Here is a 22,996-nt window from a genome sequence, read left to right as displayed (position 1 = left end):
AACCGTGATTTCAGAGATTTTTAGGTGCTAATTAAGGGAAACTTTTTATTCAGAATTTCTATAAAATCAAAGTCTAGCCAGAACATTTGAGCCCATCCCGTATACGTATAATCGCCATTCGCGATCTTCCTGCCGGCAGTTACTAGAAGCCATCGGAGGAGATTTTTCACGTGGGATATCACGACAACGCCCTGTGTAACCACGACCTCGCCCTTTATATGCAGGCGGCGGAAGGCGTCTGTGTATACTCAGGCTCCCCATCATATCGCGTAAGCCGAGGCAGCTTAGTTTGTCGAGAGTTCAGGTACAGGTAATTACCTACTGGCTACCGGCGTCAGGTGGTAGTGACACGGTAGCGTCGACCTCCTCCTCCTCCTTCTCTCGCTATTTGCCGCGCTATCTCTCTCTTTCTCTCTCTCTCTCTCTCTCTCTCTCTTTCCTTAGACACACCTCTACTTTATGTATTTACACGCACCTACGCAAAAATGCCTTGTGGCGATCACTTCCATTAGCTTAATGAGACCGTCTCTTCTACCTTTCCGCCAACAGATTGACCGTCTTATCTGACGGTTCTCTTGTGCGTTATTCTAGCGGAAAGTTCGAGTTTCGCATTAATTTGGCATCTCATTACACGTTGTTTAATCTGAGGATTAATTATTTTAACGATAGTTGTGAGAGATATGCAGTTCTTGATCTAATAATAAGATAATAATTGATTACAAGAAGTGTTATAATTTATGAAGAGCCTTAATAAGAATTTTGTATACCATTTAAAATATTTCGTATAAATCGATTATAACACCGATATGTGTGCGCATTAATGTATCAGTATTTCGACGTATTAGCCTCGCAATGTGCGTTTTAATGTACATTTATAGGATACCTGCGGCAGTTTTTTAATTATAAACGAGCCACGGCGCACGTGTATAGGTATATAGCGGTCAGAAAGTCAGAAATTCTTCGACATGCAAATTATGATGATAGTCATACTCTTCTCTTTGATTACAATTTTAGTGTTGCGATTGCATCATATTGGCATATTTTTAAAAATTTGACGAATCGTAATTGTTTCCAAACAGCATAGAAATTTTTACTAATTGTAGTTTGACAAATTTTTATTTTTTGAATACAACAACTTTGTTCATATTGTTTCCAATATTTTCAATATTTCTATAACTTTTTGATATGCGTATATATTACATATTTTAATATTTTTATATAAAATATTCTCTTGGATAAAAAAAATCATTTGAACATATATAAGAAATATATAAGGCTAAATATATTAAATATAAATAAATATTAAATATATAAATAAATAAATTAAACGCATGATGTATTTAATCAATTTAATGAATGGACAGAAAAGGATAAAGAAATCTTCGACAAATTAGAATTTAGGATTCTTTCTGTTTTGTGAAAGAAGGTTCTCTTTTACTCGAGCATAAATATTCATATAAGTTGTCAACAATCTATCGATCGATCGATCGATCGCGATAGTCGGGTGCGACGAAGGAGCTCGTCAGCGAGTGGCAGAATATCTCGTTACTGTTAATCGACGTTACACGAAATGCGCCACGGGGGTTTACTGTCTGTAACATTTCGTTATCGGCATACTCGGCATGCCCTCGTCGTTTTCGCCACGCATGCCGCGGGCGTTTCACGGCAGATAACGCGCTACGCGCGCGCACAGCGGAACAAGACAACGCGGATGACACGGCCCGTAATTGCATGTTATCCGTTGCATCCACGCGCGGGCGTACGCACGCACGCACGTACGCACGCGGGTATGCGACGTGCGCACAGTGTGCGTACGCGCGTATTTCCGCGGAAGAGTGCGTGCACGGTGCGGCCGGCTGCCCGTTCCACGTGCACCGCGCTCGACGTTCCCGGATATGAGACGTAAAGTGCGACGTTTGCCGCGCCTTCCCGAGCCCTTGTACGATTCCGCTTCGAGATGTGCGTGTATGTGTGCCAAGTGTAAATAATATTTCTGCGCTCCTCGCGAATTCGTCTGCGACTTTATCGAGCCTATCGTTAGTGTCATGGATCTCGAACCGCGCGATGAAATAGTTTTATCTTTGGTATCGATTAAAATATTATCCAATGACGATTTTTAATATAATGTAGATCTATATTGATAGACTTTTAAAGATTTTATCGGGAATATTTCGTATCAGAAATCTAAGCAGTTATATATTTATATTTTATTTTATTTTTATTATGTATTTTTTTTTATCTGAACAGATAAAGTTTGTATGCTCTTTTTTATATATATATCTCTCTCTCTCTTTATTATATATATATATTGTTTAGAAAATTTCTCATGATAAAAAAAAATTAATATACATACTTTATTCATATTTTATGTTAAACTGACAAGTGTCTAAAGAATATAAAGAATTAAACGCAATAATTTAAAGATAAATATATTTTTTTCTCACATAGAGAGCTAATTGAATTTATCTCTGAATAAAAGATATACTTGAATGTAAAACCTGATTCTTGTTGCAGCATCCTCTGTTTCACGGGAGAAATCCTCGCGGGAGGAAGTGGTTCAACCAGAGACGCACTCGCCCTCGTCTCAGCAACACCAAAGGCTCGGCCAGCAGAAACAAACAAACGGTTCTCGGTCGGAGTACAAAGGCGGTTGCTCTAGATCTTCTGACAACGACAGCCCTTTGCCTTCGCAATCAGTCAAGTCCGAGCTCGAGGAAGGGTCCGGTTCTGCCAATGCTGGGCCCAGGACGGACGATCAGAGCGATGGCCCCGCGCTGGCGAACGGTACCGGCAGTGCTGCATCCAGATGCGTCAGCAGCATCTTCGCCGGACACGGCAAGCTCAAGAGGCTGCTGGGCACTCTGGTACAATTCGCCACCGATATCTCGACGGACACAGGCGACACGGTGCGTGCGCTGGTGCTCGCGCTTCTGGTAGGTGAATAATGCTTCTATTTGCCCAGTACAATTGAAATATAAAAAAGAAAAACATTTGCAGTTATTTGAAATTTTAATTTTGCTACAATGTGTAATCAGAGAATGTCTCAAACCAGTAGATGCTCTTTTAATAACAGATTCTTCGATCAATTTGAAGATAATTTCCTCAGCGAAAATGTCGACTTTTTTTTTTAGTAATTTAATTAATTTTTTATTAATTTTTCAATAAATTTTATTAAGATACGCACTCTATGAAGTTATGTGATGCGAACCGTTAGCTCATATTCTGCAGATGCAATCTCGGTTGGCTTATCGCGCATGGCATCTGGTATTTGGTCAACTATCCTCTCAGGTGTACACGAGATTTTACCGAAGTTACAAACTCTTTCAGTACCAATAAGTAACGTACGCGTACCAGCTGACGGAATTTTCTGTGCTGAAACTGCAGAATTTGCGATACGCATCAACATATTTTGTGCAGATGCATTTATAGAATGTGTTGCAGTTATGTTGCCGGCTCTCTCTGCAATGGACATAATTTTGTTATTAAAAAATGAAAATAAGATTTTTCTTTATAAAACAATGATAAAAATGTAATAATATGTGATTTATTATTCATAAATGAAGAATTGATTGGAATAAATTTTGAAATCGATAATTTCTTAATTGTGGAAGGACACATTTGAATTACATAATTTCATATTCTGACAATGATAAAAATAAGATGATAAAAAATGATAAGATAATGAAAAATTTAGATCCAACTGCAACTAACAAGCATCAGATAACGATTTGGCGATCTGTACGCGGCTCGAGATGAGAAAAAAAGCATAGTTGATCGATGCCGACTGTCGTTAAACAGCTCGTAAATATTCAAAATACGTACATAATGCATAATGTCGTCGTGTGTACCGAGCGTGCATACGTCGCGGAAACGTGACATCTGGTGACTGTGCTTAACTGTAAAACGATCGCGGCACGTGACAAACGCAAAACCAAATCCGACCGAAGCCACGCGCGCAACTCGTTCCGGAAACGCGTTCCGGTTTCGCTCCACCGATCTTTTTGTCGACGATTCAATTACACGAAGCGGCGACTAAACGTTCATCGTCCCGTTAATTTTCAGAGCGGCAGCATGACCGCCGAGGAGTTTCACTCGGCGTTGCAGGAGGCGACCAACTTCCCGCTCAGAAGTTTCGTCTTGCCGTACCTTAAGCACACTTTACCTTCTCTACAGAGGGATCTGAGCAACGCGGCCCGAGCGAATAACCAGGTAAAATAAATTTTTGCATGTTTATTTTGAAATGAATCCATGCTGTAATATGATATATCGAGTCTTCTTTGCAAATATAATAATATTTTTATCATTTTTTCCAATTTATCTTGTAGTACATCGAGTTTTGTCTTGAGGGTTTATTTCGAAAGAGTCCACGCCTTTATAAAGTTTTGATTAATATTGGTGTATTGCAAGTCGTAAGAGAAAAGAATATTTTTTTTTTTAAATCGGCTCGGTGAGAATGTCATTGATTAAAGCAATGACAAGATTTCAATACTCACTGACTTTTAGTGACAACACTCATACACTTTGCTTCTTTGTCTTACTTCTATATTTTACTGATTATGACAGTAAGATCAAAAAATTAGCCAAGCACTAACTGATTCTTTTCATTCATCAGTCATATTTTACAGTGTTTTACTTATAATTGAAACAACTGCTATCAATATTGTTATCAATTCATTTTATTTATCTGGACAAGTTTTTTCCTACATTCGGCAAAATGTCACAAGAGTGTAATGAGAGAAACAGAGACGCCTGATCTTTGAGCAACCTGACGCTTTATTGGAACCATTACAACGATCATAAATCACTGCACTTGTGTGCATCGCGGTGCAGCGCGTAACGATGCATGAAGACGTGCATTCTCTGCACCGCAAAAATTCCTATCTATCTTGCGACCAGAGTCTGTCACAGTCAGAATAAATCGTTTATGTACAAATCAGAACAAAATTACATATTTTAATTCTTTTATAACCGTCATCAAATAATTAAAATTAACAAATGTTTTTGACATATAATTACACATGTAAATACTTTTCACATATATATCTCGCACAATTTATCTCTATCATTGTTTAAATAAATACTTTTGTGACATTTTAGGATTTTTTTCTGTTAAAAAAAAATCGAATAATTTGCTAGCGGTTGCATTTACAATTAGTACAAAAAAATTTATTATTTATTTATAACTATTGCATGCACTTTGCAGAACACGCGGCAATTTTGTTTTGCAATCACGCGTTTAATTAAGGATAGTGTTTTTAGCAGTGTTAGCAGTGTTTTTATTGCGCTCTCTGATGAATATCACGACAAAAAAGGGAGACGAATCCCGCGGGACATTATGCGGGACGGAATGCCGCTGTTGACAGATCGATGACATTGCACACGTGGCCGATTCTCTAGAGATCCGCCGCGGAATGCACGGGGGAATCTCGAAGAGAAGATCACTGTACGAGCAGTGTTTGTTATGCAGGGACTGGTCCACGTTCTCCCGAAGATGCCGCGCGTGTCTGATCTCTCTCTCTCTCTCTCTCTCTCTCTTTTACTTGGGTCGCGCGTCGGCCCATAAATTTGTATGCACTACTGCGCTTGGGCGAATGCAGGCGCAATCCCGAATCCTTTCACGTGTTTGCTTCACTATGACATTGTTGCTTGTATGCGGGAACACACAAAGTATGCCGTTCAAGATAATGGACGAGTTGTCATTATATGTTATTTCGCATAGCAGTGCGCTTTTATTTTCCTCCCTTCCAAATGTTCGAAGAAAAGTAAAAAGTCTTTTTATTTCATTAATAGTTTGGAAAGTAGAAATTATTCTTAATAAATAATAAATATATTGTGTAACCAAAATAATAATATAAATAATATAAAATGTAGTAACATAAAAAATAATATAAATAATATAAATTATAATAAAAGTGGAATAAATTTGTATCCAAGTCTTTGTAGACTTTGATTATTAACGCCATTATTTGTTAAATGAATGTTTTCATTTCTATTGTTACATGAAAACAATATATTTTTTAAATGTCACTGTAGCATAATGCTTGGATTTGCATCTTGTACGGAAAAGCATTGGTTAATTATTCATTAGTTAAATTTTAAACCGAGCTCTAAGCGGCTAGCACATCAGATGCCAGTTTCCCAGATTATAAAATTCATTTTCCAAACCAGCGACTGTGCCAGTGTATTCGCCACTTTATTTCTTTGTGATTTTGCAATTTTTTACTAACGCGACCGTGATGCGGTTAGGCAACAATGTTACAGAATTATACGAGATATTATTATAATATATAAATTCGAATATTGTTTAAGAGTAACGATTCTTTTTCAATTTTCCTCAATTCAAAGAATTTAATGTTGAATAACGCAGCAATTACAAGTGACTGTATTTCATTGTAGATCATTAAGGGAGAAACTAATTTTCAATAGGCCATGGAATCTGCGTGAGAAATTGCGTATTAGATCCAGGCTACTCTCCGTATAACGAGCGTGACGCAGAAACGCGGGAGGACCCGCGTAAAATCAACAGAGGCAAGGTTGGCCGGCTGGCGGGTTGTTTTATTTTCCCAGGCTACTTTCCGATCGTCGGTGGGAGCACGCCAGTCTGTTCCAAGATGGATGAACGGTTCGGAACGAGTCGAGCGACTCGGGAAAAAGCTCTATGATTTTTGCCTCCTGAATCTCTCGCAGTAGAAGATACATTACAATACATGCACACGAGATACAGAATTTGATAGACGCGATATTATGTATGATCCTGTATTAAGCAAACTGTATTTAATTTTTTGCTAATAGCGGGAAGAAATGCATATATATATATATATATATATATATATATATATATATATATATATATAGTTTTATTGATTCTTCGTTTATCAAATATTTTCTACGCGTTAAGTAAAAAGATTGCGAAAAGTTACGTGATTATAAATCCACTCTTTTTTAATGAAATAATTTAGGCTTTGGTGGAAAGAATTGCTCGGGGAAGAACCGATTAAATAACGCTGCATTTCAGAGAATTATACCGGAGAGCTCGGAACTGTTCGTCTGTAATGTATATAATCTCTCCTTAAAATTATCCCTTGCATGCAATTTTCCTCGTTAAATCCGTGGATGTACGATTTAATCCGGTCTACTTTGGCCATCCATGTACGCATCGGCTGGTTTGAATATCCGGTATATCTCGTAATTATTAATCTGCGTGAAAAAAAAAAATGAAAAGCAAAGACATGCAACACGTATTTTATATCGGGCGGTAACTTTTATGCGAATTCACGGGGAATTAACGTTAAAAGAAATGTGCGTTAGCGCTTCTTTATGCGTTTTCTACGGATATACACATACATACATTTCTATGGAATATTAAAACTAAGAGTATTTGCGAAACGAAATTTTTGGGACTTCACATACGCAGCGCATAAAATCAGGAAAGAGGGAGATATGGAATATTTTTGTATTATGAGAGATACACAAAAGAATAAAGATAACAAAGAAAATATTTTAGAAATATACAAAAGTAAAACAATTTAAAAGAAATGAAATAATCGAATGACAAGTAATGATGATTAATCTTTAAGGCGTAGAATTCTGAAAAAATTCTCTGCTAATATATTGGAATTATTAAAACTGAACGGCTTCGCGAATTCCGATATAAAGGAGTAAGCTCGTTATTATTTTCGCTAAATTGATACCGCATCGCATTGCGACTTTAATTTCTGCGACACCGCGAAATTCGGGCTGGAGGGAGTAATAGGATCCTTCCGCTAACGTTACTGTCCGCAGCTGTTGCCCGTCTCGAAGGCGAGTGAAACGGAAAGAGTGAGACGCGCCGGGCGACAGAGAGCTCTCGGTGAAGTATAACGAATTGCAAATTAATAGCGAGCATTTACATTTCTGCTGGCGCGATGAAGGTGCGCGTGAAGATCGGAAATCGCAAGGCGGAGCACGACGACTTGGTTTTCCGGTTTTCCCGGATCGTGAAACTTGCGTTATATAAATCCTAGAAATTTTTTTGCGACATGTGTATTTCTTAAAAATCAACGCGAGAGAAGTAAGAGTTTATATTAGCATGTTTTTGATGAGTTGATATTTTCAACGAAGAACTGACATATCACGTAATAAATGTATATTATCGAGATTTTTACGTTATCAGGTAACAAATTTTTAATCGGTTTTATTATTAAAATATCAGTGAGTAATATATAAAATATCAGCATAAAAAATAGAAGGATCAGAATATATTTTATATTAGTTACTGACGTATACATATATTTAGAAAAGATCTGACTTATTTAATTGTTTTATTCGCGCATAAAAGTGTCTCTCTTTCAAGGATCTCGTCAGTTTTCAAGTGGGAACGTTTAGGATCGGCCAAGTGCTGTTCGCGAATATTTTCACACACGCTGCACAAGTGGTCATCGTACGCGTGTACCTGGACCCCCGATCGATGATCGTTAATTGCAAGTCGTGAAAACGAAAGAGCTTGAAAGGAAGGGAACAAGAGATGGCGAGGGGAGTACGGGAGGCGGTACAGAAGGTACCGATATTGAATTAGAAGCGATAAATCCCACCCTGCCATGCCGACTTCTGAGTATTGGGGGCAAGAGAGGGTACGGCGGAATAAGGGGCTCGACGAGAAACTTCGACTAGATGTGCGCGAGTGGCGGGAACGGCGATAAAGAAAGCAGTGAAACGAATATTAAAAGTCGAAACCGATGCAATCAGACGAACCAATCAGTTTCAGGACTGAAAAGAATCTAACATACCTCTCAGCATTCTCTATAATGTATTGCAACTTTTTGCTAGTTCACAGATTACAATCTTATAAAAAAAAAATTGATGTAAAATTATAAAGTTATAATATATAATATTATAATTCGCGTGTGCATGGATATGTATGTGTGTGTGTGTATATGTGATATTCTTTCATGATAGAAAAACATTTATAATAGCATTTTTAATGACGGATTTAATAATTTTTTAAATATTATATGTGATATATATATATCAATTATTATAATCAAACATTCTAACAATTTATTATCATTCCCCTTTCTAGAAAAGAATTTTGACACTCTGAGAGATATATCATTGATAATAAGTAAATCTAAACATTTTCATCCCTTTGCATATTACAGAATAAATGCAGCGATTTGAAATGATGATAGCGAAAGGATTAACGCGATCCTTTTTTTACATTCGCAGAGCTGCGTGCAATTCCTTCGATCCAACGAGTCCGCCGTTTTGGAGACCGTGGGACTGGTCCCGTCCGGCGAGTCCGTCGAGGTGTTCGGCGAGCACGGGGGTGCGAACGGAATCGGCGGCGGTAATCAGTGCTCCGCTCATTACGCCATGCGCTCGAATTCTAATCCCGGCGTCGGTGCCATTCAGCACGCGGTCGGCAGCAACGCCACGGGCGCGTTGCATCATTATTCCGGCGCTCACACGACCAAGCGCCGCGCCTCCGACACCCCGTAAGTGTGAACACGCGTTATTTTTTGTGCATCCCTATCGATTCTCAAACGTGGATCGCGATCGTCAAGGATCTCAAGGAGACTGGAACGTCGCGACGATAGATTTTTGAATGGGTCGATCAAACTTTGTCTCTTTCCAATTCATTACGAGAGAGTTGATTGATAAAAAACCGTATTAAATGAAGTTCAGGCCAAGAAAAATTGGAGAACACTGATTCGAAAAGCAATTTTAACGATTTAGTATATATGTGTATATTGTTCATGATTTTATAATATTAGAGTATTTAAATTGAGAGATATTTGTCTCATTGTCAGGTATAAAATTCAAGTTATGTTTTTAATTATGTTTATCAAAATAAATTTATGTTTCATATATATATATATATACATACCATAAAAATAAAATTGGAATATATAAAGATCTTATATATTCTTCTTGATCGATGCAAGTAATTCAGCTATTAAAATGTAAAGGTATAATATTAATTATAATATCTGCGGATTGATTGTTGAAAGCGCAAACATAATAATTCTTTCCCTCTCTCTCTCTCTCCACGCACGATCGACGGAGAGAAAGAGACACAACGAGGGTGCGTATATTATCGCACAAATTGCATCTCGCGCGGCATGAATCGTGGAATCTTTGTCGGCTCATAGCGATAATTCACGCGATAACGAACACCACACATCTGCGCGTACACGCGCGCATACTACGTTTGCCAAGCCGCAAATGGTGCCGGTCGTTTCGGAAAAATCTTGGCTGCTGGCCTGCATTTCTTGCCGATATTTATCGCGATCAGGCACCAATTAATGCGAAATTGCCTCCTGTTCAACATTTCGTTGATATTGATGCCTCGCGCAAAAATGTTCCAACACGCATAATCAAGAAATCTCAGCGATCTCAAGCGACCGAAAACTCGCGATTCAAGAAAAATATATATTTTAAATAAATCTAAACAAACTTAAGCAAACTGTCTGGAAAAATTCAAATCGAGTTTTTCTTAATAGTCATTAACAGACGTCAATAGTCAAATTTTCGAATTATAAGCGATTGATAATGGATGTGAAAGAAAAAGAAATTATTATTTCGATCACCTTAACGCATAAATTCCACGTGTCATCTTCACCGCGCATCCGAGGTGTTGATGAAATCAGCACCGGCCAGGATTTCCGCTCTGGGTGATATGCACATGGATGGGAGGGAGAGGGAGACAACATGAAGCGAATACGAAGGCGACAAAACGCGGTGTGCGCCCTGGCAATGCCACCCTGGCCTCCTCTCAATATGTCTGCGAGTGACGTTTCCATATATCATCGGGGCACCACCTTTCCCGAACATCATCCTATCGCGTTCTTCCCCCCTTTCTCCCCACAGTTACCCCTTCGTCCACGAGTACCGGCGAACTTGCCTCGAGTGCTTATCGGCATCCTGCTAATACACATCGCATCGGCATGTCGGCACTCGTGGGTGTAGGCGTGTACACATAGACAGTCATCTTTGATTCGCAGGCACCCTCCACGCGATACTGAATGCCTAAACAATCCATCGTGTAAGAATAGAGGCGTTCTAAAACGAACAATACGGGAATCTGGCGAGTTGTTGAATACATGTTCGTGCCGATGATTAAGAAATGCATATTAAGTGTGTACATTGTCCTTTAATTTTTTCAATATTATTGTGATATTATAGATAATAATTAGAGATTAATCATATCGGACTCAAAACTGAGTTTTGTTTCATACTAACAGCATCGACTCCTATTTTCTTTTATTAATATTAACAAATTTTAACAGATATTATGAGAACGGTGTTCTTTTGGACGACATGCCAGTGTATGGCAAGAGATCTACCAACCCATGGAGCCATCATCATCAGCAACAGCAACAGCAGCAGCAGCCACCGACGGACCCATCCTACTGCTGGTACCATCCGTTGCACTCTGCGGGAGGATCGATTCAAGGTCACGCACACGGCCACGGTCCAAGCCCGGTACCGCCTAGCCTCGTGCAGATTAATCAGATAAACGCGTTCTCCACGCCGCATCATCTGACCCAGCAGTCGCAGCAATCAATGGGCCATGGTTTACAAACGCAGAACGGCGGTAGTCTTGATGATGAGTGGAAAAATATCCACGTGATGCTCAACTGCATCCTTGGCATGGTTGAGAAAACGAAAAGAGCATTGGCGATCCTGCAGCGACGGGGATGTTCCAGTCCAGCAGCCGCGGCGCCACCGCCAGGTGTGGTGGTCGCGGCACAGAACGGCACCAACGGCAATAACGGCAATGGCAACAATCCCTCGTCGACCAACGGCGCGCAAGTTGAATCGTCCACTGGTGATCGGGATGGCAATTTAAAGCGATTGTCCGGCGAGATTGTCGCGCAGACAATCAGAGCGACCGAAGACAGAGTGGCTGAGGTCAAACGAAGAGCCGGTATTTTCATAATAAATTTCACAAATCTTTGATTATATTAGAAAGTGCATGATACAAATTCTTCGAATTTTTACTAAACTTTTAGATGACGTTAAATATATATATATATATATATATATATATATATATATATATATATATATATATATATGCATGTGTGTTTATAAAAATATTACTTGAAATGAAATTGAAATAATTAAATAAAATGGAATTGAAATAGTTAAATAAGACGATAATATAAATAATATAGGAACGTTAATCAATTTTATTGGAATGTCCAGAGGAAGCTGTATTAGAAGTGAAAAGAGCTGCAGTGGCGGAAGTGCAGCGCGCCGTGGCAGTTGCAGTTGCGGAATCAAGGGCAAACGAACGTTTGAGGGTTCATCGGTTACTGGACCTTCCTCTATCCCAAAGAAATCACGGTAGTCTCCGTCAGGGTCCCTTTCTGAGAGTTCATGGGAGCTCGAGTACGGTGGAGACTAGTGCCAGGAATGTAACGACACCGACAACAACAACGAATTCGGCACCATCGACCACCGAAGATGAAAAAGATATCCATCTGACTAGCATAATGGGATCCGTAAGTTTAATCGCATAATTAGTCTTTTGGAAAAAATGTTACACGTACCAAAAATGTGAATGTACCTACATATATATATATATATATATATATATATATATATATATATATATATATATATATATATAGACATTTATGATACATCTATATTAATTAATTAAACAATCGATGTATGAAAATTCATTTTTATATTAATTTCAGATCAGTCATAATTACAATTAACACAATATAATTATTTCTCTTAGGTTTTTAATTAATTTTTTTATGCGATATGAAATTTATTTAATTTATCTAAATATTTTATTTTTTCCAGATTTTTATTTTTAAATTTTTATGTTGTTCAAAAATTAAATATTAAATAACTTAAATAGAAATACAGAGAATCTCATTGGTAGAGTTCCAATTAGGAAATTTTCCGTGCTCTTTCCAGAGTTGTTGGAATTGTGGTAGGCCTGCTCTGGAGACCTGCGGCGGTTGTGGAATCGCTCGGTACTGCGGTTCGTTTTGCCAACATCGCGATTGGGAGGCCGGTCATCACACGACTTGTAACAACTTGCCGCCGCGTGAGCCACGGAGATCAGCTTCGCGCAGTCCACCGCGGGTCGTTGCCGCGAATCTCTCCACGAGTGTCAACGAAGTCGACGCCACGCCAATGGCGTCCGTCTCGAAGGGAAAGTGACGTCGCGGTACTAAAAACAACCGATCGATTAAATCGATCGACTTCGAGTCGCGTTAATCGCAAATCCCACGAGGAGTCTTCTGTAAAAAATGGATGAATTGAAACGAATGGGAATTCATCCTGAAAATCTGAATATCTGATTCGAATCAATCTGTTAGATTTCGTTTTTCTTTTCATTTCCTAATTGAGAGAATGAAGATTAAGAGGAAAGAGGATAATAGAAAGAAATGTAACAATCCTATAAAGACAAATATTAATTTTTAGAAATATTAGGTATTTCAAAATGAATTCCTTCCGCTTCAATTCTCTTTAATTCGTCCATCTTCTGCAGATCCTTCACCGATCATACATCTTCTGCGTACTCTCATCGTTGTCCTTTTCTTTCTACGAAACTGAGATTTCTTTTGTAATATATCTGAAAATGTGGATGAGTCTGAACAAGAATCTAGTTCATTATAACTATGAGCAAATTGATTATTCGCTTGTGACAGAGAAAGAGAGCATTGAAAAAGTGCTAATTTGATATACGATCAATTATCCTTTGGATAGATACTCTCTAGTCCCGGCGTTTCAATAGGCGATAATGTATGATAGCAAATGATTATTTAATCGATTAGAAAAATACGAATCTTCATATGTGATCGATCAGCTTTGATATCTCTTTTTGAATTATAATATATAATAACATTACGATGATTCAAAAGATATTTAAAAGATATTATTGAAGCACATCTTCTGAAAATTTCTGAAAAATTCATTTTTTCAGGTAAAATACGATTTTTGCACATTTTGAGTGGAATATCAGTATGATAAAAATATTTGTTTTTAGAATTTATCAACTAATCACGCAAAATGAGCAACGATGATCATATCAAATAATGTAACTGATTACATAGATATTTGCATTTTTTCGGATAGATAACGCCGACGAAATATGCATTGTCATAAATGTACACATTTATCAGCATCATGTGCCAGCCGTTCCGCTTTTTATCATCTATCGAATCGTAAATTTTCGCAATCCATTTATTATCTAGGATTAAAGCAAACAATAGAAATAATGTGTGTCTTAAATGTTTTCTGCAATTGAAAGAATAATAGATAACAGAATGAATCTCTATATCTTCGATCAATGAATCGCAGCATTTCATATTGCTCCGAATTGACATTAGCAGTAAATGTAGTATTACGAAAATAATTCTTCCCGTTAGCGTAGACGTTTTCTTCGTTTCGCCATTAGCAATTTGAATTCTTCATATAAAAGCAAAATCCAATTGGCAAACTTTGTTTGGATGCAATTTAGAAAATGCTTTCTTTTGCTTACTTCTTTATAAGAATCTGACAAAGCACGAAATGTTCTTCACCTTCAATATTGGATTGAATCTATGATGCATGAAATTATGATTGAAGAATAGTTTCTATTCTTGTAAAATGAATGACTGTTATTTCACATGTGAATATATCTCAATATTACACAGCAGAATATTGTTATGAAAATAACATAAATGTATTGTGCAAGATAAAATTGATATGTACGTAACACATAAAGTTACACCACACAAAAAGTGATTTGATTTTATTGCGTACCTACGCTGCTCTCGATGTTTCATACACGAAAAAATGAATCACATCGACTTTCCTAGTCAATTGATAGATTTAATGATTGTAACGAGATTAATGTAACTTAGACTCTCGAATCTTTTACTTTACGCGCGCACACCTCAGGATATAATTATCATCTATATTTAAGTCTAGTCACACACAAGAAAATGAAGTGGATTTATCATACGCATTAGGAAACTTTGCTCAAATCTAGATTATGAATTATTGTAATTTTGCCTAGGCATATTGCGTTGCGGGGATGTATGATATGGATATTATAAAATGTATTTGTAAACTAACGAAATATATAATGATTATTCTATGTCAGAACGTAAACGAAATAATATCACAGATCTTTTCATTGTACCTACGACTTATTTAGCTAAAAATGGGATAAATTTAATTCTATAAGTCTGATTTTTTTCAATTAAACATTTTGCGCTCTTAATTTTAAATAATCATAAACATACATTATATTTTCCGCGAAAATAAGGAGATAACAAGGTATTATACTCGATTTTATTTACCCTTTGTGGAGAATTATATATAATTGATACCAAACAAACAATATACAAATATTTTACGATTTATTTAATAAATATATACAAGAAGTTGTTATATATTCTGACGTGCAATATTATATTTCCCAATTTTTATTTCCTAAGACTTTCCGGTGTCTTTCCGATAATACCTGCAAATAACGTTTTAGTTTTCTCCTCTTTACCTTGCGACTCCGACCAATTCTTTTTATTTCTTGCGAATAATGGAACATTTAATTTTGCAGAGATAATCTTGCCCGATTTTGTGGATTCTAAAGATTTGCCAGCCGCCGCTAGCTCCTCCATAATGAGGAGTTTTTGATTCATACGTGCCCATATCCACATTTTGTCAACACACCTAGATCCGTGCGTGCTTTTCGCTAATTCTGCCCAAATACCTTGCAATTTTTTACATAATTTCTCTCTGCTCTTTTCGCCAATGTATTTGCTGTCCATGAAAGCATCCAGGATTCGACTGCCCTTTGGATCGCTGAATAATTGCAATAATTCTTCATTGTTCATTTCCAATAAGGAATTCGCAATTTTGATGGGTTTGTTGAAATTCAGTATAGCTTGTATTATTAAACTTCCATGTAAATTGAGTGGTCGTGAATTATTTGGCATAGCTTTTAGTTGATCTGGATTTTTCAAAGTTACTAAGCACCATACGAGTTGTGTCTGCACCTCTGTAGATGTATCGCATTTCAGCAGCTTGATCATTGCGTTGACAAATGCACCTTGTTTTGTTTGCAATCTTAAACATGCATTTCCAGTACTGACTAATATCCCAGTGAAACCCTGTTTAAGGATTTCTGGAAAGTATTCTGACACTTTGTCAAATATTTCTTCAAAGAGTTCCTTAGTAATGCAATAATCTAATAATCTTTGCACACTAAAATTGGTATTCTGTGACAAACACAAATGTTTCAAATGTGCAGCAAAATATATATTATATAGTTTACTGAAAGTTTTCGGCTGTGCTACCATTAGACAAGCTTCCAATATTCTGCTAGAGGACTCTGTGTTAAATATATTTGGTAGTTTCTCGTTTTCTTCTGTTTTAAAACATTCTTGTATAATTTTGTTGATAATGGCTTTTGTTAAATTTTGGTCAATGTCTTTCAAGGAATACAAGATACATTGTACTAAACCAGAAGTAATTTCTTGCTGCCCAAATTGATGGAATTGTGGCCATTTTTGCAACCGATCACAACTTTGTATCAACAGATCTTTATAATCTTGTATCACAGGACGCCTATCTGCGAGAGATGGCACAGTAGATTTCTTATTATTTTCACAGTCCTCAATTAATCCTCCTAGACATTTGATAACTGTCCGTAACACATGATTTGCATAAGTATCAAACACAAACTCCTCTATATTATTAAGAAAATATTTGCTCAACTTCAGAACAATATTGTTGTAAGAGTCTACTTCAGATGGCTTAACTTCAACGACAGCGTCAATAGTTTTTCCAAATTCTGTCTTATTCGTTGCAACTTTATTTGACATAGAGACTTGATTGCCTCTATCAGCACAGACCATTATTATTTTTTGCAAAACATGACTAGCGGATTTGTCACTGCTCAATTGCCTCAGAGAGGATTCAAATGCCTGTATCAATTTCTGAACTGCTTCCAAGCTAGCGTATTTCAAAAGAGAGTCCATGACGTAAGATCCGATTTGATTTCGTGCACAATCAATTTCGCGACCTATCATCTCCTCATAAACGTTCTGTGCGAATATCAGTTTTTCCTCAGATGAAGAGAAATCTTTGCGCATCAACTCGACAATGCGAATCATGTATTGATAAGTATCCTGATCCAAATTGTTGCCAGAGTTTCTTTGACGAGCAAATTTTTTCACCATTTGCGTATGAGAACGTTTCTTCTTTCGTTTCATCCCGCGGCCCTCTTGTACTCCCGTCATATTCTTTGATTTCACAATCAATATACCTGATTTAGAAGAAAAATAGCTATATTTAGAGATATTAAATCAATATATATGTGATACGTCTCTTTTCTTTTACAAACTCTTTAATGTTGTATATTACTATTCAGATAAATGAAAATAAATTAATAAAAAAATACGTGCTTATATTATATATATATATATATATATATATATATATATATATATATATATATATATATATATATTGTGTATATTTACCTATAGATATATTTTCAAATATATTTATATATTCAAATATATTATACTATCTACGCGAAACAACATGTGCCTTCTACATGTGCACTTAACCTATTTTCGAAAACAAGTTAAACATGTGATATATCCGTTTAGTATAGTTCCATATAATTCCGTTTGATGCTGTAAAAGTTTCTAATCGTTTAATTGGCCAATCAGAACGAAAGTAGCTAAAACATTTTGGGCCAATCAGAGTACGCTTAACACGAACATCCTGTGGCGCTGCTATTTCGCGCCTAAAAAAATATTTCCCGCCGTGACGTCATCTCCGAGACGCGTATAACGTACATTTCGTCTTGTTCCGCGAGTGTGAGTTTAAAAAAGTCCGTAAAAAATGTGAACAAGTAAATATCTTTTGGGCTTCTGCATTGTTTTCATCTTTAGAAAACCACGAAGCTTTCTAAGATAATATTTTGTTGACTTTTTTCTTAATTGTTTCAGGAAAAGCAGCATATATATCGCAGCCTTTTGGGAAAGCGTTTAAAAATGTTCCTCTTCAGCGGCTTCTTCGACGATGCAACAAGTCTGTGAGTAAAGAAATGCAAATTATATAATTATTTGTATAATTATATATAATTATTTGTCAGTTCTTACATATTACACAGTATGTATTGCTGAATCTCATTTTCTTTTCTAAGACAATCTTGTTTATTAAACATGCTGACGCAAATGTATATATGATAAAATTTTATAATTGATTAAGCGATAAATGTTTTCTCTTGAAAAAAATTAATATTTGAAAAATAAATAAAGTTATTTTTTTTTATAATTTCTTCGTAGCTGATTGATATTTATAGTGATAATAAAATTACATACATAAAATAATATAATTATATAAAAATTATATATACATATATATAATAATTCGATTTTTGGAAGTGATTTTAATATTTATTTCTTGTTTGCATATCTTATTTCTATATATATTATTATTCTTATAATCGTGAATGTTGGTAATTACTTGAAAAATCCAATTACAACAAAAAATCAATTTTTTGTTATAACTAATCTCACATTAGTACTATCTGATTTTTCTTAAATTCATTGAATATGGATATTTACTTACATTTTTTGTCAGTTTTAAGAACATTTTATATATATATATATATATATATATATATATATATATATATATATAATAAATGATATTTGTGTCGAAATAACGCATGCAGAATATCTTTTGATATATCATTTCATTTGGTACATCATATTATTTTTGCTGCTTTATCTGCAGCAGTAATATTATCGACAATAATTTTCGATTAGATTTCCATCAAAGATAAATTTTTATACACGTTTTCTATGTTTATTATGAGTTTTAACTTTAGATATAATTTATTTTATGTCTTCAATTTACTAAGAATGAGAATTTTGTGTTTATTTTTTGAATACAAAATTTTATTTATATATTATATACATATTTTTTTATATTATACATTTCATTGTATATATATATATATATATATATATATATATATATATATATATATATAATTATATATTCTATTAAACATATATTTATCAAAAAAGATTGAGAATAAAAAATAAAAAATAGAAATAATTACAACAATAGAAATAACACAATCAAGGTAAGATATTTAATCATTTTTATGTTAGTTTTAAATAGTATGCCTTTAGAGAAAGTTGAGTAGAAAATTTTATCTTATAAATTTGTTTATGATAAAAACTATGTTTTTAATATATAATGATTAATGACACGCTAAGTAAATTTGATATTTCGAATCTGCAAAATTTCAAGAAGCAATTTTTCTCAATGATCAAAGAGATGCGTATTTTTATTATTCATTCTAGTTTTCATCTCGCGTCACTGCGTGATAATTTGAGCCGATAGAAATGGAAAAGTATTGTAAATATACACAGGTCGATTAAATGCGAAAGAATTCGCGATCGCGAGAGCGGGATTCGTATCGAAATCTTGCTCGGGTTGCTCGTTCACCGTCGTCGTTGGCTTTCTACGAGGCGTCGTCGTGGTTTTTACGGTGGTGGTGGTCCGTGGTCGCGGCGTCGTCGTTGTGGTGAAAAACGGATAGCGATAGCTGGCGGTGGTGTGGTCCGGAGGTTCGTAGCTTTGTAATCTCGGGGCACCATAATACGTATGCAATCGATTGTTATTGGGATTAAAGCGTCGGCCGTTAGGACGCCAACCTCTGGGTTCGTACCCCGATAAATCTGATGTCGCCGCCAGTCCGATATATAAGAGGATGAGAATAAACTGAAAAAGAAAACAGAAACGAAATTAATTTAAATAAGCCAAGAACGGTGTACGTTCGAATAAATCGAGTTATTATCCTCGCTTTATTGAGTATTCAAGAATGTTTATAGAAAGATATGGAAAAATGGCTTTTTTATTCGCGATGCTCTTTATTAGTCTAGAATGCATTTGTACACAAAAAAAAAATAAAAATAAACTTAATTATATATATATATATATATATGTATATATATAAAATACACTTTAAATAATATTATTAATATTAATTTAATTATTTAACTAAATAAATATTTTATTTTTATTTAAATGTTACTTTTGCATGTTATGTTTTTTTAAATTTTGGTTAACACGAGAGATTTTTTTTGTTATATATATATATATATATATATATATATATATATATATATATATATATAACAAAACATGCAAATGTTACATTTTTAAATTAATTGATTAGAGAGAAATATTTTTCTCTCTTCTTAAAATTTCTTTTATTCTTTTATAAAAATTTCTTTTATTATAAATTTTTTTTCAAGCACAAATTAAGATTTTATAAATAACACTTTAATTTATAAACGTTTTTGTGTAAAGCAATTATTTATTTTGACAACCAACAGCGAACTATCATTCTTGCAAATAACACTTTTGCACTACTATCATTATTATCATTTGATGATCGCGTAATATTTCTTGAAGCGCTTGTTAGCAAGACCGAGCGAAATACACGTATTTAACATCCTTCTCTATTCGAATGGAATATTATTTTACCGTCTTCCTCATTTTTATCGATGTTAAATACCGCTGTTGAGCGCGCACCGAAAATTTTTCGACTGCTCTTCGTTGAACCGCCAATTCCGTCTTTATATGCGAAGCGATGAGATTGGAGAGTCTAGGCTACGTGAATACGAAACAAGGTGAAGACGAAAACGATTTCGTTCTTCGTTTCGCTGCCGTTTCGTAATACGCTGTTACCCATATTACGTGTTGAGAATGTTCGTTGTGGCAAAAAAAATTTTTGTTGCCCGCCATTAGATTATTATTTAATCTATTTTTCACATACGTCAGTTTTATATCAAATCTACGTGCGGTTCAACTGATTTCATTTTGCTCGACGGAACGGACGATATAAAAATTGTATTTTATGATACGAGTCAGATATAATCGTATTATAAAATACATTTTTGAAACACGTTCTCGGCACGTCAATATATGTTCTTCGTAATTGTCAAAATTTCTACAATGCTTGATCCGCAAATAGACGGTGATAACACGGGATGTGATGTTATCTCAATAATGGAATACATTTCTACGGTTTCTCGCTGCATAGCAAATAAATAATTCAGGAAAATTGATAAACACGCTGCGCTTAAAATTTATAGCAGCGGCAGCAGCGAATTTTCAAAGAAAGCTAAAATATTTGAATTTGTACAAATAAATTATCGTTTTTCTTTTGAGTATCTGTTTAAGATAATGTTTAAGATTGTTAAAGTTTTGTTTAAGATCGTTTCAAATTTAAAATAAAAAGAGCATCCATTGCTTTAAAAATAGGACGTTAATCGAGTCATAAAATAAAAAAGTAAAATAAAAAAAAATCGATTAAAATAAAAAATTAATTTAACGTATCAATGAAACACGCACATACATATTTTTCGGACGCATATCGGATCAGTGTTTTTCACCAATGGGTGTTTTAAACTTGGAAGCGAGAACACGTCCATTGTAGTAACGGATGTTGTAATAGCTTATGTGAATTAAGAACGTGTCTGGAATTTAAGATCGCACGCACGACCGTAATGCATACTCTACGAATTCGCAAGATCGATGGACGTTGCTTGCGTTTGCCTGTATAAATTCGCTCGGGGCGATCCAGAAACGTGGCGGGCTAACTAATCGCCGGATTGACAGTTGAAGTTGAGCTGAGTGACGTTAATTGAGATTCCAAGTCTGTGTTCTACGCTTAGAACTTGTGCCGACAGTCATCGATCGCGCATAACAATATCCGCGATATTAACTCTTTATTCGTCAAAATTTCTTTATTGTTTGCATTTATTAGCTATATTTTTTTGAAAAATATTTTTTACTTACAAGTATTTTTTTTGAGAAACATTACTGAATATATATTTTATTTCTATAGAGAGAAATAAATTTTTAATGATAAATTCTTGAACACAAATTAGATTATTTCTTCTTTCATTTTTTCTTGAAAGAGAAAATCACATTAGCTTTCTTTACTCTGTAAAAATGTCTGTGCGTAAGATTTTTGCGAGCACGGGACCGTGAGTATTTACCGTAAATAGAAGGAAGCGATTCTATCTGTGAAAAAGTTCTGGTCGCCCGACTTGCGCGTTTGCGCGCGCGACGAGAAAGATAAATAGAAAAGACGGGCGTTATCACGCCACGCGAGTCACGCGAAATCGAGATAACAACGCTGTCGCAGGCAGACGGCACGAGTGTCGGGTTGATCGAAAGCATGCGATATAATAGCTCGCGCGTCGAGAGAACTTTTGTTCTCTGATTGAGTATATCAAGTATTCCGGTCGAGTAACAAGTGGTAGACGCGTTCGTCATGTCACGCGTCAAATGCAGCGTATTATGCGGCGTTCATTTCCATAGTTTTGTGTATAACTAAAAAGAGGATTCTGAGGTGTTCTCCTTCTCTCCCTCCCTCCCACCCCCTCCTCTTTCTCCTTCTCGATTAAAGATCCGCGCCGAAATGGTTGCTTCTGTTCGTCGATACGCGCGTGATCAATATGGTGAAATTTTCGCGTCCTTGCCTTATTTTTGGCTGGCCTGTTTGACAGCAATAATCGAGATGGAAATTTTTCAGAATTTGAAAAATTAAAAACTATACATATAATTTAGAAAAATCTTTTTTCGCAGAAAAATAGAGAGAGCAATATTTTTTATTAATTAATAGATATATTTATATATATATTTTCAGGACTACAATAAGCTTCAAGTTCTGAAATGTTTGCGTAAAATATTGGAATTAATGCAATGTATTCTGCGATTGTTGATTTATCTACATTTGAATGTAAAAATTTATTCATATTTAGATACCAATTAGTTAAAAATGCATATTAAAATCTCGTTGAGGTACATTTGTTCTACCACAATTTATATCCGTATTATTCTCATATTTTTCATTTTTCAATACAATATAGTTTGTTATTTTTTAAGCATATTGTTTATATAAAGAAAAAACAATCGAGCGATTTACGATATAATATCAAAGTTGAAATGCATG

At 35.4% G+C, this 22,996-nt stretch overlaps 3 protein-coding genes across 6 annotated transcripts in view; 1 reads left to right on the top strand and 2 right to left on the bottom strand.

Annotated features, from left to right (window-relative positions):
- The window catches only part of LOC126856907 (protein CBFA2T2), a 53,978-nt gene extending 38,765 nt beyond the window's left edge, over nucleotides 1-15,213 (top strand). For 3 of the 4 annotated variants that reach the window (XM_050605908.1, XM_050605907.1, XM_050605909.1), the window contains exons 3-8: nucleotides 2,515-2,933; nucleotides 4,063-4,209; nucleotides 9,205-9,473; nucleotides 11,268-11,908; nucleotides 12,190-12,488; nucleotides 12,919-15,213. In XM_050605908.1, the coding sequence (XP_050461865.1) occupies nucleotides 2,515-2,933; nucleotides 4,063-4,209; nucleotides 9,205-9,473; nucleotides 11,268-11,908; nucleotides 12,190-12,488; nucleotides 12,919-13,167 (2,024 nt within the window). In that variant the 3' untranslated portion in view covers nucleotides 13,168-15,213. Of the gene's footprint in view, nucleotides 1-1,860; nucleotides 1,966-2,514; nucleotides 2,934-4,062; nucleotides 4,210-9,204; nucleotides 9,474-11,267; nucleotides 11,909-12,189; nucleotides 12,489-12,918 lie in introns of those variants that run through there. The other variant, XM_050605910.1, reaches the window with a different exon arrangement.
- A 126-nt stretch (nucleotides 15,214-15,339) lies between these two features.
- Nucleotides 15,340-17,600, bottom strand: LOC126856922 (nucleolar protein 9). The gene is made up of 2 exons (XM_050605939.1): nucleotides 17,481-17,600; nucleotides 15,340-17,263 (listed from the first exon to the last, which is right to left on the bottom strand). Exon 2 carries the CDS (start codon nucleotides 17,235-17,237, stop codon nucleotides 15,423-15,425), a length of 1,815 nt encoding a protein of 604 aa, XP_050461896.1. The 5' UTR covers nucleotides 17,238-17,263; nucleotides 17,481-17,600; the 3' UTR covers nucleotides 15,340-15,422.
- Nucleotides 17,601-19,302: 1,702 nt separating this feature from the next.
- On the bottom strand, nucleotides 19,303-20,566 carry LOC126856981 (uncharacterized). Its single transcript, XM_050606037.1, has 2 exons — nucleotides 20,518-20,566; nucleotides 19,303-19,749 (listed from the first exon to the last, which is right to left on the bottom strand). Exons 1-2 carry the CDS (start codon nucleotides 20,527-20,529, stop codon nucleotides 19,342-19,344), a joined length of 420 nt encoding a protein of 139 aa, XP_050461994.1. The 5' UTR covers nucleotides 20,530-20,566; the 3' UTR covers nucleotides 19,303-19,341.
- Nucleotides 20,567-22,996: the final 2,430 nt, after the last annotated feature.

Source organism: Cataglyphis hispanica, chromosome 20 (genome assembly GCF_021464435.1).
Source record: "Cataglyphis hispanica isolate Lineage 1 chromosome 20, ULB_Chis1_1.0, whole genome shotgun sequence".
NCBI lineage: Eukaryota > Metazoa > Arthropoda > Insecta > Hymenoptera > Formicidae > Cataglyphis > Cataglyphis hispanica.
Note: the sequence above shows the minus strand (reverse complement) of the source record. Positions and strands in the feature narration are given on the sequence as shown.

What these genes read in the sequence shown, in the direction of transcription:
- LOC126856922 (XM_050605939.1), bottom strand. Translation starts at nt 17,237, where the DNA reads ATGACGGGAGTACAAGAGGGCCGCGGGATGAAACGAAAGAAGAAACGT.